Raw genomic sequence first — 15414 nt, forward strand, 5'->3', positions numbered from 1 at the left:
CTGGAAACCTGTGATTGGATATTCCCCCATCATTTCTAATCTTATGAAAGGATGGTACTGCTTCCATTTCCTAAAGGCCTGTGATGTAGGATCCATTCTGAAATGTCCATGGGTATACAATAGGAGCTTCCTCGCCCTCTACAGGTGGTACATAGGATTTAACCCTTTAAAAATACACCAATGAATAACCTTATTTGGGTTAAGCTCCCAAATCTGCCTCTGGAGCTGTGGTCCAAGGAGACGCTTGCTGAAATAGGTAATTCTATTGGAAGATTTGTTTATGTCGACCCATGGTGCCTGGGTGCAAAGGACAAGAGAATAGCGTGGATAATTATTGAGAAGGCCTATAGGGGGGGGTTCCTGGACCATATTGAGATTGCCTGGAGAGACTTGAAGATCAAACAAAGATTGGATTTTTGGGGCATCCCTTTCAGGTGCTCTGCGTGTCACAGAACAAGTCACCTCATCCAAAATTGTCATCAGCTACCGTCGTCAAAAAGTAGGATGATGCAACGTAAGACCAGGGTAGACTCTCTTACGCTCAGTGAAAAGGAAGCCCTATCTCCTTCAGCTCCTCTCTCTCCGACAGAACTTGTGAATGGGAAAGTTTCTGAAAATCTGGATAACAATGTCATCCTTTCTCCGCAGTATTTGTCTCAGGAGGTCTCTTATGAACGTGAATCAAGACCCAAAGCTCGAGAAAGGTAGTAGGTTCCTCACAAATCAAGGATTCGAATATCCAGTGCCAGTCTATCCTGGAGCCATTTGATGACAATGCTATCCCGTGTCCTCCCACCATACAGCTCAAAGACTTTATAGTAGGATCCCACCCCATTCCTATTTCTTCATCTTCACCGTCGCCCAAAAAGTCTATGAAATTACCTTCGAAAGGAAAGGAGCCAATGCCGACTATTACCCCTTTAAATTCCCCGACCTCCTCACCTGTTAATCCATATGACAATGACCTTGATTTTCTCTTAAGCAGAAAATCCCTAGAGCTGGAACCGCTGACTATTCATAAACCGGGTTATCAGGGAGAGCCTTTTATTAGCCCAAACTCTGCAAAGAATATAACAGTCAGAAAGAAACATAATGGGGGCAGCAGATATTTTAGGGGAAGGACAATTATAGCAGATGGTGGCATAAGGAAACTATCCTTGACTGAGGTTCCCATCTATGATATGTCAGAGACATAGCCTCTTAGAGCATGTGTGGCTGGTAACTCTTCCAAATGACCTTTATGATTTCCATGAACATTCGAGGTCTGGGCGCAGATCTCAAATTTTTGGCGCTAAAATATCTCTTCTATTCTGCTCAGCCAAAAATCATTTTAATACAAGAAACGATGCATAGCAGCCATGTATCAATTGCCTACTTTAGGAAAATGTTTCCCTCATGGTTCTTGGTAGCTTCAGAGGCTAAGGGTCTATCGGGAGGGTTGGCGGTTCTGTGGAATCCTTATTGGATCAGGGCGAGGGCGTACAAGTGTTTCGCCGACATTCTCATTACGACATCCATAGGAGGGAAAAAATGCCCTATAAATATCTTAAATACTTACGCCCCTTACAAGAACAGATTCTTTTTTTGGGATAAATTTTTTGCCTCAGAAATTTTTGGTATAGAATCACTGATGATTGCAGGCGATCTCAACGTAACTCTATGCAATGAAGAAAGATGGGGAAACTGCAGGAAAAAGATCCGCTTGCTGACCGCATAAAGCATGAGTTACTACAGAGAAATTTTGTAGATATTGTACCTTCAAAGATGATGCCGATGTGGGATAATGGAAGGTTAGAAAAGGTGTATATCGCTAAAAGGATCGATCGTTTCATCATTCACGGCAGTATCATTGATAAAATGGGAATGCCTCACTCATCCATTGGGACTACTCTTATATCTGATCATAGACCGATTTATTTTGGTTGGAAGGAAAGCGTTTTCAGAAAGGGGTACCCTTTTAGGTTCAATAGAACATGGCTACAAGACCCAGACTTCAATGAGGTTGTAACTAAAACTTGGAAGGATTTTTCTGCTAAGGTTTCGGATCCCCCGCTTATGACTTTCAGAGACAAGATGAAGGCCATGAGAAAAGTGGTCAAAGAGTGGCAATTTAAAAAAAGACAGAGGGACAGAGCCTCCCTTCATGAAATGCAGAGGGAGCTAGACAAGATCCACATGGATTTGAATGAAAATTCCCTTCCATTCAGCATGAGATGCCAGATAAAAGAGTTGGAAAGGAAAAAACAAGACATTTTGAAAGAGGAGGAAGCCTTTTGGAGACTCAAAAGTAGAGCAACCTGGCTTAAGGAGGGTGACAGGAATATGAAGTTCTTTCATAAATATGCAAATTCCAGGCCAGTAAAAAATACCATATGGAGGATAAGCAATGGTCAGGGAGGCTTTTATGTCACTCAACAAGATATCTCTAGGGAAGCTGTAAATTATTTTAAAACCCAATATAAAAGAAGGGAAGGTTGCGGTATCCAGGACATTCTATGGAGGATTGATTTGGTGCCTCAGATGTGAAAAATAAAATGAGAGTCTCTTTTGGCCTATAACAAAGGACGAGCTTATGGGTGTTTTGAAGGACTTTAAAAAGGACGAATGTCCTAGCTCGGATGGCTAGACAATAGAATTTTTTATTCACTTCTTTGATACCATCAAACAAGATCTATTGAGGATGGTCGAAGCATCAAGAATATCAGGTAGCATCCATCAGATTACATCCTCCACCCTAATAGCCCTTATCCCGAAAAAAGAGGAGACAGTTTCCTTCCAAGATTTTCGGCCGATATCCTTATGCAAAATTTCTTTCAAAATCATCACAAAAATTATTGCAGAAAGGATAAAAGAAACTCTTGCCACCTTTATTACTAAGGATCAACATGCTTTTTTAAAGGGAAGGAATATCTTGGATGACGTTGCCAATACACAGGAAAGCTTGTTTTCCATGCTCTCGGAGAAATCAGAAGCTGCCATTCTGAAAATTGATTTACAAAAAGCTTATGATTGCTTGGACTGGGGCTTCATAAAATGTTTATTGGCAAAAATTGGTCTAAGACCAAACTCCATTAGTTGGATTATGGCGTGCATGGAGAATGTGAATTATGCAGTCATCATAAATGGCATGCCCTCTTCATTTTTTCCAGCTGAAAGAGGGCTTCATCAAGGATTCCCCCTGTCTCCTCTGTTGTTTATCCTGGCTATGAAATCTCTGAGTCTTCACATAAACAAGGCGGTCTTAGAAAATAGGTGCAGGCCCGTAAAGATATGTAGGAAAAACTTCATCTCACACAATCTTTTTGTTGATGATGTACTAATTTTTGCTTGCAGGGCATCGTGGACTTGCCTCTTTAATATCCTTAATAGATTTCAAAGTGCAACAGGTCTACATATAAACAAGGCTAAGTCTGTTCTTTTCCATAACAACACCAATATTGAAATGGTGAACTGGGTCTCTGAATTATTTGGCATAGAGTCGAGGCTGATCAAAGATGGGGTTAAGTATCTAGGTTTTCAGTTAAAAGCCAACAATTACTCTAGCGCAGACTGGCAGTGGATGATTGACAGGTTCTACAAAAAAATCTCGGCTTGGGAGTTCAGGTGTCTCTCCTTAGCGGGTAGAGTTATATTAGCACAATCTATTTTATCGCAAATGGATGTCTACTAGGCTCATATCTTCTTCCTCCTTGCAAGTATAATACACAAAATGAACAAGATCTCTGCAAATTTTATATGGGGCAGTAAATCCCATCAAAAAAATATCATCTTTCTAGGTTGGAAAAGGTAGCTTTGCCCAAGTGCTCAGGGGGTTGGGGATTACTGGACCCGAGGGTCTTTGGTAAAGCTCTCCTTTGTAAGTCTTTGTGGAGGGGGATTTTCGGGGAAGGGCCGTGGAGCGACACCATCAAAAAGAAATATATGAAAGGAAGGGATATAGAATTCTGGTACAGGAAAGGTAGGATTGGAACAAAATACGGCTCAACTATTTGGCTCAGTTTTTGAAAAATAGAGCAATATTTTCTAAAGCTTTTGAAGTGGAAATTACAATTCGACAACAGAATTCTTATTGGCATAGACCCCATCATGGGTGGACGTGAAGGTATTTCCATTCCTGAGGAACTTCTTAATTTTCTGCACAGAGTTGGTATTTTTACTTGGGATAAGCTCATTTTAACCTGGCAAGGTCTTTTTCCCCTTTGGAAAGAGGCTAATGATCTCGACATGTCGGCTTCACTGGCTGAGATTTGGAAATCCATCATGGTATTTCTGAAAGGTTGCGGCTTCCATCATTCAGGGGTAGAAGACTATCTGATTTGGTCGGTTCCAAACGCAAACATGGTGGTTCAAGTAAAAGACATCTATGCTGATCTGATTGGCCCAAGGTCCCATCATGTTAGTCCGATTTTTCCTCTGATCTTGTGGAAGACACGCTGCCCTTTGAAATTAATTTTCTTCTCGTGGCTTGTTTTCCACAACAAAAATTTGACATGGGAGAATCTGAGGAAAAGGAATTGGCACGGGCCAAGTATATGCGTGATGTATTTTTCTCACGAGGAGTCCAATTTCCACATCTTTTTCCAATGTCATTCTTCGATGCAAATTTGGAAGGACTAGGAAAATCTTTTTGGTTTCCCTCTCATTGCATTTGTCTCTACTCATGCAGCTTTTGATTGGTGGAGTTCGAAAAGAGACTCATGGAAACCCTTGCTTATTATCTTCCTGTGGTGTGTTTGGAAATGGACGAACAACAAGATTTTCAAGGAATCAAAGATCCCCCTCAGCTCTATCCTGCAGCAAATCGTTTCTATCTATGATTCTATTCCAAAAAAGAAGCCCAAAATGAAGAAAGGCACCAGAACAGAGGATGTAGGTATCTGCTCAGAATTTCCAAGGGCATTCTTCGATGGGGCCGAACAACATAAGATCTGTAGATGTGGGGTTTACATTGTAATGGACAAAAATTTGCAATACTTTATTTCATGGAATTGTGGCAGGGGTTCCAACAGCCTGGCCGAGGTGTGGGCCCTTGCTGGTCTTCTCACTTTTTGCATCTTTTTTAATATCCAGGCTATTTCTATTTTTGGTGATTCCAAATCTGTGATTGATCATGTCACGGGATCGAGTCACATCGGATCCCCCCACCTAGCAGGATGGTTGGATAGGATCATGTTATACTGGGGATTCATGAAAGACAGCTCAATTCATCATATCTGTCGTGCTCATAATCAGCAAGCGGATTGCCTGTCAAAGGATGGTCTCTATCTTGGGACAGGGTCCTGGTCCATGAAAGTTACTTTCGGCGAGAATTCTTGGCTCATCCAGGATTTCTCTATCCCTGGATGCTGATTTCTCTATGGCTTTTCCTTCCTTCTTATCTTTTGCTTCTAATGTATGAATATGTCATGATATATGGATGACCAGTGGCAACTCTAATCTTGGTTTTATATTTGTTTTCAAATCTGAACTGGTCCTGTATGTGTCGCATATTACATGGTTATGTTTGTGACGGATGCTCTTTTTGGAATACTTTTGCCAACAGGTTGTATTTTCAAAATGAAGATTCTACAGCACCTGAATGCTGTAATTTGTATAATCTGGAGCCTTATATTCTCTCAATACAATATTATGGTGCTTCTTTTGGTCTGAAGAAACATGACTATCATCGTCATTACGTCAAGCTCTCCCTAGATTAGTATGGGGATAGATTTCACATAAAAACGTAAACACTCAATATAAGTTTAAAATATAAATAGGTCTAGGAACACTCAAAAAAGAGGCATAGTAGATAAATAAAAGTACAGATAAACTAGAGGTATGGTAAATAAATAAAACCTCTTTTTATATTTACTCGAGACATATGGTAAATAAATAAAAATATAAATAAACTAGAAATATGGTAAATAAATAAAACCTCTTTTTACATTTACTCCATAAACTTCTTTATACTTGCGAACATGCAAAAAATAGGTTTTATTTAGGTGAAGCCTATGGGTCAAATACCATGGAACAAATAATTATTAAGAGCATTGGTGAAATACTATATTTATAAAAGAATATGGTAAATAAATAAATATAAAAAAGGTATAAAGAAGTATGGTAAACAAATAAATATAAAAAAGGCATCGTAAATAAAAATATATATATATATTAAATATGATTACAAATCAATATCTAATTATATATCAAGCTTTTGGACCAAATATCATGATAAATAAAAGAGATACTATAAATAAATAAAAATACAAATAAACGAGAAATATGTTAAATAAATAAAACTTCTTTTTGTATTTACTACACAAACCTCATTATCATACCTATTTGTTTTGTTGTAATCATAAACTAATTTATACGATTAAAGATCTTATACGATTAAACCTCTTTATCTTACTCAATTTGTTACCCTTTTCTTTTTCCCACTGTGTCACGACAACTCTGGTGACTTCTCACTCACTCACGAGAGAAAGTCAATACATCCAGGGGATTTCAACTTACGCACATTTATCTCTATATTATAATCCAATCAACTTTGTTAAATCTCATTTTCTTACCCACTCACAGCGTTTGTCTCAAGATGTTACCTTTTATTTTTACCACTCGGGCACGGCATCTCTGCTGAATTTTCACTCACCACCGCCTCAAGATGACTAGGAGTCAAAATCACGGCTCCAGGTCGAGCGACAATGAAGAGGGAAAACTCATTGGAGTCGAGGCGGAGAAATTGTCTGGAAGGTCAAAAGAGACTTGAATCTGGTTAGAAAAAATCAAATTTTTTTATAGAGGCCGTGTTTAAATCATGTTTTTAGGGTGAAAAATAGATTAAACACTATTAAAAGCTTCCAAGGCACTTAAAATCTTGAAGTTTGACAACTATAACTTGGATTTACAAAAATCCTTGTCAAATTTTTTTAAACTATGGCCAGAATTTCCATAACTTTCAAAGCAAAAAAACAGTCTCCCGAGGCATCTAAAATCTTGAAGTTTGACAACTATAACTTGGATTTAAAAAAAACCTTGCCAATTTTTTTTAAAATATGGCCTGAATTTCCATAACTTTCAGATCAAAAGAATAGTGTCACGAGGCACCTAAATCTTGAAATTTGACAACTATAACTTGGATTTACAAAAATCCTTGCCAAAATTTTTAAAAATATTGCCGGAATTTCACTAACTTTCAGAGGAAAAAAACAGTCTCATTAGAAATTCATTACACAATGTTGTAGCTTGGATTTACAAAAATCCTTGCCATTTTTTTCAAAATATAGCAGGAATTTCCATAACTTTCAAAGCAAAAAAATAGTCTCATTAGACTATGGAAAATTCATTACACAATGCTATAACTTGGATCTACAAAAATCCTTGCCACTTTTTTTCAAAATATGGCTGAAATTTCCATAACTTTTAAAGCAAAAAAACAGACAAAAATCCTTGCCACTTTTTTTCAAAATATGGCTGAAATTTCCATAACTTTTAAAGCAAAAAAAAAGTCTCGTTAGACTATGACAAATTCATTACACAATGTTGTAACTTGAATTTACAAAAATCCTTGCCATTTTTTTTCAAAATATGGCCGGAATTTCCATAACTTAACAAAAGCACAGTCTCGTTACACTATGGAAAATTCATTACACAATGTTGTAACTTGGATTTACAAAAATCCTTGCAAAGTTTTTTTCAAAATATGGCTTGAATTTCCATAACTTTCAGAACAAAAAAGAAGTTTAGTTAGACCATGGAAAATTCATTACACAATTCTCTCTCGCTGCAAAAACAACTGCGACTAGACCAACAAGAGTCATTTCCAAGCCATGGCCCCATTTATCTTCCCCTCTTATTGTCCACTACCTCATTTATGTTTCATTATTATTATCTTTACAATTATCATTTCTCCAATTTATCTCTCCTTACCAGTTTAGATCCATATTAACTCTCAGATCTATCCCGAGAGGGATCATGTAACACCCCAAATTCCATTAGGAAAAAAAAACACTTAGAATTACTATTAATTACTTTACTTTGAATCTGGTAATTTTTTAGGCTCGTTAAGAACCTAATGAAATTTTGATACACTCTTAAAAGAATTTTTTATTATTTTTATGATTAATGTTCTAATCTCGAAAGGAAAACTCACGGGAAGACCCACAAGATTTCCCAATTTCTAGACGGTTGGGAAGGACAGTTATTCTCCTACCACTTAGAGATTTAAAGGAAAATCTCGGAGAGGAGGAGGTTTCTCTTGTTCTTTTTGGCTGGAAGTTTAGAGGAGGATACTCATTGGAGATAGGATGCTGCCCTAAGAGTGAATTCCTGAGCTGGTTAGCACAAGTGGAAGGCTCTAAGTCGAATAGAAGACTGTAAATCCTCACTAGGATAACTATAAATCCTCGCTAGGATAAGTGAAGCCCTGATGCAATTGAATTGACCAAAAACATTGTCAGACGAACTCACCGTCTCAAAATTGGGAGAGCTCCGGGGGGACTGGACGTAATAGGAATTCTCATTGGTAGGGAGGTGTGGTCTCCTTGAACCAGTTTTCGGAATGGATTATCAAGATGCAGATAAGTTCTAAAATTGCCCTACTATTTATTTTTATATGTGAGGAGGTTTCTGACTAAATAATTATGAATAAGGAAAAGGTTTGCTAGACTCTGGCGGAAATTTTTATTTGTCAACATTCAGTGAAGAAATGATGAAAGAATGGTTGTTAGGAACAATGATTCAAAGAACTGATTATTTATTTGTACAAAATGTTTTCATAAAAGAAATATGTGATTAGGATAGTTACAAAAAACGAAAATGATCAAATATATGTAGAATTTCTTATATGAAATTACAATCAGGGTTAGGTGGTCACCGTGTAGAAGTAAATAAGAAGAGGACAAAGAAACAATTAAACAAGTAATGTTCTAGAATTAAACATAAAAATAGTAAATACTATGTATAGCTGAAACACTGGGTACCCTAGAGTGGTGATTAGGTGACTAGGTTTCTGTAAATTGTGACTTTGATTAAGGAATTGTGTTAGTTTCGAAGCTAGGCAGTTCATCGACTACTAGTAACAGTCCAAAGACCTTTAAAAGGGTAAACAATCAAGACATACAAATATGTGAACTGAAACTACTGCAAATAGTTGTAATTATTTCAGACATGCAACTTTAAATTCAAGACAGTAAACGAATGAACTTCTTTCAATCGCTGGAAATTAATTACCAACAGGACAAGAAATGTGTATATTCAATTGAATGCCTAAAGAAAAATATGGTAGTTACTATAGCAACATCTATCATCTTTCTCTTCTGTTGCAGAAGAGTTGGACCTTAGTAACCAGACGGCGAGGGTTCTTTTTACAGTGAAAGGAATTTGTTAACAAAATCTATTAAAAACTAACTAAACTTTTAATAGAATGATTTCGGTGGCAAGACGTCGGGAAACTTGCTTACTTCAGGAACTTGTAGGACATGTAAGGGAAGAAAATTTATCACAGATGCGCAAAGAAAAAGAAACGACAGAGTAGAACTTTCAAACATTTTTGTACAAGAATTTATATTCCCATGTCATATATTGCAGAGAGGGAATTATCATTAATGCATTACAGGATATTGTTGCATAATTAACCTTAAAAAAGAAACCAATGTCAATAGCACAAACAAAATCTGCTCATAGAATGGTAACCTTCGATCAGGTTACCATCAGATTAGAATAAGAGAATAATATATTTGCAAAACAACGTTTAGAACATGTTATGGGCATTATGAATTTATTGTGTTATCATTCAGACTCACCAATTCTCTAGAAACCTTTATTAGTCTGATGAATGGTGTCTTTCACCCTTATCTAGACAAATTTATTTTAATAATTATTGATGATATTCTGATCTACTCCAAGAATTTGGTGAAACATAAAGAACACCTCCGTATAGTATTGCAATTTTTGCGGGAGAATCAGTTGTACACTAAATACAGCAAATGTGATTTTTATAAATACCAAATCCAATATCTAGGACATATTATCTCTTCAGAGGGTGTAGTCATAGACCCTGAGAAGATTAGAACCATCATGGAATGGTCTGTACCCAAAAATGTGGTAGATATTAGACCTTTCATGGGTTTGGCAGGTTATTACCGGCGATTTATAAAGGGATTCTCCAAAATTGCTTATCCTATTACCTCTTTGCAGAAAAAGGGAAGAGCCTTTTAGTGGACAACTGAATGTCAACACAACTATAAACTCTTGAAGCAGTTATTAACCACAACCCCTGTACTGAAGATAGCAGACCTTGAGAAGGAATTTATTGTATGCATGAATGTTTGTCCAGAGGGAGTTGGTGGTTTGCTGATGTAGTAAGGAAAAGTGATAGCTTATAAATCACGTAAGCTGAAGGATCATGAATAGAGGTATCCAACATATGATCTAGAGTTGTTAGTAGTGGTGCATGCCCTGAAAATGTGGTGGCATTATTCATTAGGAAAAATGTTTCTCTTAGTGATAGACCATAACAGTTTAACAAGTTTCTTTAAGAAACCCAATTTAAACGCGACAAGCAAGGTGGACTACCTTCTTGGGCGAATTTGATTTTGACATCAAACATTTGAAAGGAAAGGAAAATCGGGTGGCAGATTCCTTAAGTAGGAAATTGCATCACGTATATGAAATATCATTCAGCCATATAGAAATTAATTTCTCAAATCAAATTAGAGAAGTTGTTATGAAAGACCCCGAATATGAATTCCTGTCGGAGTAAGCTAAGAAAATACATGACTCCGGAGAAAAAACTAATTATGGAATAAATAAAGACCAGTCGTTGACTTTTACAAGGAGGATTTATATGCCAAATCAAAAAAGTATTAGGCAATATATGTTAGATGAATTTCAGAGGAGTCCATATATGGCACATTCGGTCTATCAAAAGTTATTTTCTACAATTAAAAAGGGCTATTTTTTGGCTGGGTATGAGAAGAGATATCATAGAATACCTAGCTAAATGCTTAGAATGTCAGCTGGTTAAGGTGGAACATTAGCATCTAGTTGTTCTTCTTCACCCACTTCCTATTCCCGAGTGGAAATGGGATACAATTACGTTGGATTTTATAATAGGTTGTCCTAGGTTAAGGAAACAAAACAATTCCATCATGGTGGTGGTGGAAAAGTTAAGGAAAAAACTCATTTTATTCTTATCAAATCCACTTATAAAACTGTAGAAATTGTTGATATATTCATGAAATAAAATTTTAGATTACATGGACTTCCTAAAGTAGTGATATTCAACAAAGATGTTAAATTCATCTCTGCATTTTGGAAAGCCTTATTTTGTGGTTTGGGAATTGAAATTTAGTTTAGCACTATATATCACACAAACTGACGAGAAAATTGAATAAGTAAATCAAGTCTTGGAAGACATGTTAAGGATGTATGCAATGCAACAACCAACTAAGTGGGAAGAGTGCCTTAGTTGAATTTGCATACAACAACAACTATGATGAATCTCTAAAGATGGGCCCATTTGGAGTACTGTATGGAAAAAGGTGTAGAACACCAACTAACTAGAGCAATCCTGAGGATAAGTTAATAACGTGGCCAGATACATTGATAGAAATGGAGGAGACAGTGAGAAAGCTACGAAAAAATTTAAAAATTGCTCGGGATAGAAAAAAAGATTATGCTGATAAAAAAAGAACATATAGAGAATTTCATGTTGGTGATCATGTATATGTGAGAGTGAAGCCTAAAAAGAGTTCCTTAAGATGGGGGGTTGTACGAAGTTAGCTCCTCGCTACTGTGGACCCTTTAAAATTTTGGAAACAATAGGTCCAGTAGCTTATCAACTTGCATTACCCAGTCACATATCAGTCCATGATGTATTTCATGTCTCAATGTTAAAAAAATATGTATATGACACAAGACACATCATTAATTGGCAAGATGTGCAGGTAAAGGGGTATTAACAACACATATATATATATATATATATATATATATATATATATATATATATATATATTTCCTTGACCTAGTACTGCATGATTAATGAATTATACATAATTGATGTTACAAGTCGAGCCACATGAAGAGTTTCTGAGAGACATAATGCTATGGAGGTGAGCTATCATCCAAGTTAAAGTGCAGTTGAAGCAGTTTAGCTCAGAGGAAGCTACTTGGGAATATGAAAGTTTTGTACAACAACCTTATCCTTATTTTCTTCAAGATTGGGTCAACATCGAGGATGGTGTTATGCGTAAAGGGGGGGAGATGTAACACCCCAAGTCGCATTTGAAAAAAACAGTTAGAATTATTGTTAATTACTTTACTTTGTATTTGGTAATTTTTTAGGTTGGTTAAGAACCTAATGAAATTTTGATACAATCTTAAAAGAAGTTTAATGTTATTTTATGATTAATGTTTTAATCTAGAAAGGAAAACTCATAGGAAGACCCACAAGATTTCCCAATTTCCATACGGTTGGGAAGGGCAGTTGTTCTCCTACCACTTATAGATTTAAAGGAAAATCTCGGAGAGGAGGAGCTTTCTCTTGTTCTTTTTGGCTGAAAGGAGTTTAGAGGAGGATACTCATTGGAGGCAGGGTGCCACCCTAAGAGTTAATTCCTGAGCTGGTTAGGACAACTGGAAGGCTCTAAGTCGAAAAGAAGATTGTAAGTTCTCGCTACGCTAAGTGAAGCTCTGATGTAAATTAATTTACCAAAAGGACTCTCCGTCGAACAAACTCTCTAGAAATTGGGAGAGATAGGGGGGAGAAATGGATGTAATAGTCATTCTCATTGATAGGGAGGAGTGGTCTTCCTGAACGAGTTTTCCGGAACGGATTATCAGGATGCAAATAAGTACTGAAACTGCCTTACTATTTATTTTTATATGTCTGTGTAAGAGGAAGTTTCTGACTAAATAATTATGGATATGGAAAAGGTTTGGTAGACTCTTTTGGAATTTTTTTATTTTTCAACATTCAGTAAAGAACTAATGAAAGAATGGTTTTTAGGAAAAATGTTCTGGACAACTGATTGATTATTTGCACATAATGTTTTCAAAAAATAAATATGTGATTAAGACAGTTATAGAAAAAGAAAATGATTAAATATATGTAGAATGTCTTGTTTGGAATTACAGTCAGGGTTAGGTGGTCACCCTATAGAAGTAAGTAATAAGAGGACAAAGAAACAATTGAAAAAGTAATTTTCCAGAATTAAACATCAAAAGGGAAAATAATATGTATAGCTGAAGCACTGGGTAACCTAGAGTGGTGACTAGGTGACCAAGTTTTTTTAAATTATGACTTTGATTAAGGAATCGGGTTAGTTCATGAAGCTTGACAGTTAACTGCAAACAATACCGCAGAAAAGTCTTGAAATATGCAACATATAACCATTTGATACACTAATACAAATAGTTGTAATTATTTAAATCATGCAACTTTCAATTCAATACAGTAAACAGATGAACTTCATAAAATCGCTGGAAATTAATTACCAACAAGATAATAAATGTGTATATTCACTTGAACGCCTAAAGAGAAATATCGTAGTTACTATAGAAAAATCTACCATCTTTCTCTTCTGATCCAGAAGAGCTAGACCTTAGTAATCAGACGATGAATGTTCTTTTTACAGTTACATGAATTTGTTAACAGAATATATTAAAAACTAATGGAACTTTTAATAGAATAATTTAGGCGTCAAGATATCAGGAAAATAGCTTATTTCAAGAACTTGTAGGACATAAAAGCGAAGAAAATTCATCACAATTGCGCAATGAAAAAGAAATAACAAAGTAGAACTTTTAGATAGTTTTGTACAAGAATTCATATCTCCTTGCCATATCTTGCAGAGAGGAAATTATCATTCATGCGTTATAGGTTATTGCTGCATAATTAAAAATTTTAATAAAAATCAGACCAATATAAATAGTGAGAACAATATCTACTCCTAGATCATATTACTACCCAAGGAAAATGTAACAGAAAGATCTTTGTACATAAAATATTGTTGGGTAATTATAGCAGAAAATGAGACCTCATAATTTACAGAACTCGATATAACGGAAACACATTTGACAATATTATTATTGGGATAGACCCTAACTTCTAACTCAGACCAGACAAGCTATATCACTATCAAACCCTAGGTTTGGCTAATCAAAACTTTATTCGTAAATTGGATGGATTCATAAAACAAACAATGAAACCCTAGCCATGAACTTTATACAAGCCAATGAGGAAGAAAATTTGGGTAAGTTAACATTGCCGTGTAGGATAACCTGGTACAATAAAGAGCGGGGGAGATAATGTGATCATTGTGAAAATTCCTTGATAGCCAAAAACAATTGGCACCTATAACCATTTTCCTGCAAATAAATAAAGGTGCAAGTTAATTGAAGTCTTAGCTTCAACCCTGATAATAAGGAAGAATGTAAAACACAACAAAGAACTGGTGCTGGTTCTCACCTATCAAGGGTAGCTGGCCTTGGCGTAGCGGTATAGGAAAACCCTGTAGGAGAATAGGTAAGGATGCTGGTAAAAATCGTTGAAATCTTCAATAAGGATAATCGAAGAACTCTGTTGTGAGTACCTGTGCCCCAAGACCAACTAAGACTCTAGTGAAAAACCTGTCATGGATGTTGGGTGCTGAGCCTACAATCACCAATGTATGGTGAGCAAGGGATATAAAAAAAGACCTGCTAAAAAAGTTATGGTGTTGATGGTCCTGGCTTAGGAAAACTCAGAGAGAAAAATTTTGACATGTGGCGAACAATTCTCAAGCATTATAAAAACCCTACAGGAGATATGTTGCAGAGCTCCAAGTGGTTTCGATGAGAACAGGGAATTTTGGTCGGGGCTAGGGAGGCAATCAGTTACCTCAACCATCCCGGAACAACCTCCACCGTTAGATTCACTCCTTCGATATATATGGCCCATATTAGGGCAAGCAACCCTAGCAACAAGATTGAGATGGATTGTCATTAATATAGTAGGTACTCCTCACAACGTGTCAATGATCTATAGATCGACATGATGTGTTGGTACGGGTTAGATTAATATTTGTTGCCAAAACAATTATAACATATACACATTATAGGTAAAACATGTGAATAACAATCATTAAATATGCACAAACCTTAGACTTGTAGATTTGTTAGGTGTGAGGCATATGAAAACCTAAAAATTAATGAGGGAAATTTAATTAATTGCATATTTTTGGAAACTTTACAGATAACCTAAATACTAGACTCCTATTGATGTTTATCATGGTGGAATTCAATTTATAAACACTTATGGTTGATTAAGCAATAAAACGATAAATAAGGAATAAATAAATTGTTTTATTTTACTAAGTTTTAATTTCTCCATATGAGTAGTATTAGAAGGGATGTACATGTTACAAATCAAATCTCTCAAGGTGAAAACCT

General features: G+C 36.0%; 1 protein-coding gene across 1 annotated transcript; it reads left to right on the forward strand.

The window, feature by feature from the left end:
• The first annotated feature begins 1674 nt into the window (after positions 1 to 1674).
• On the forward strand, positions 1675 to 2526 carry LOC149200823 (uncharacterized). Its single transcript, XM_089401088.1, has one exon. The coding sequence runs from the start codon at positions 1675 to 1677 to the stop codon at positions 2524 to 2526; it is 852 nt and encodes a 283-aa protein (XP_089257214.1).
• The last annotated feature ends 12888 nt before the right edge of the window (positions 2527 to 15414 follow it).

Source organism: Pinus tabuliformis, chromosome 2_1 (genome assembly GCF_031772625.1).
Source record: "Pinus tabuliformis cultivar Carrire ecotype Pingquan chromosome 2_1, CPIR1, whole genome shotgun sequence".
Classification (NCBI taxonomy): domain Eukaryota; kingdom Viridiplantae; phylum Streptophyta; class Pinopsida; order Pinales; family Pinaceae; genus Pinus; species Pinus tabuliformis.

Excerpts from the sequence above, each read along its gene's own strand:
- LOC149200823 (XM_089401088.1), top strand. The coding sequence starts at position 1,675 with ATGGGGAAACTGCAGGAAAAAGATCCGCTTGCTGACCGCATAAAGCAT.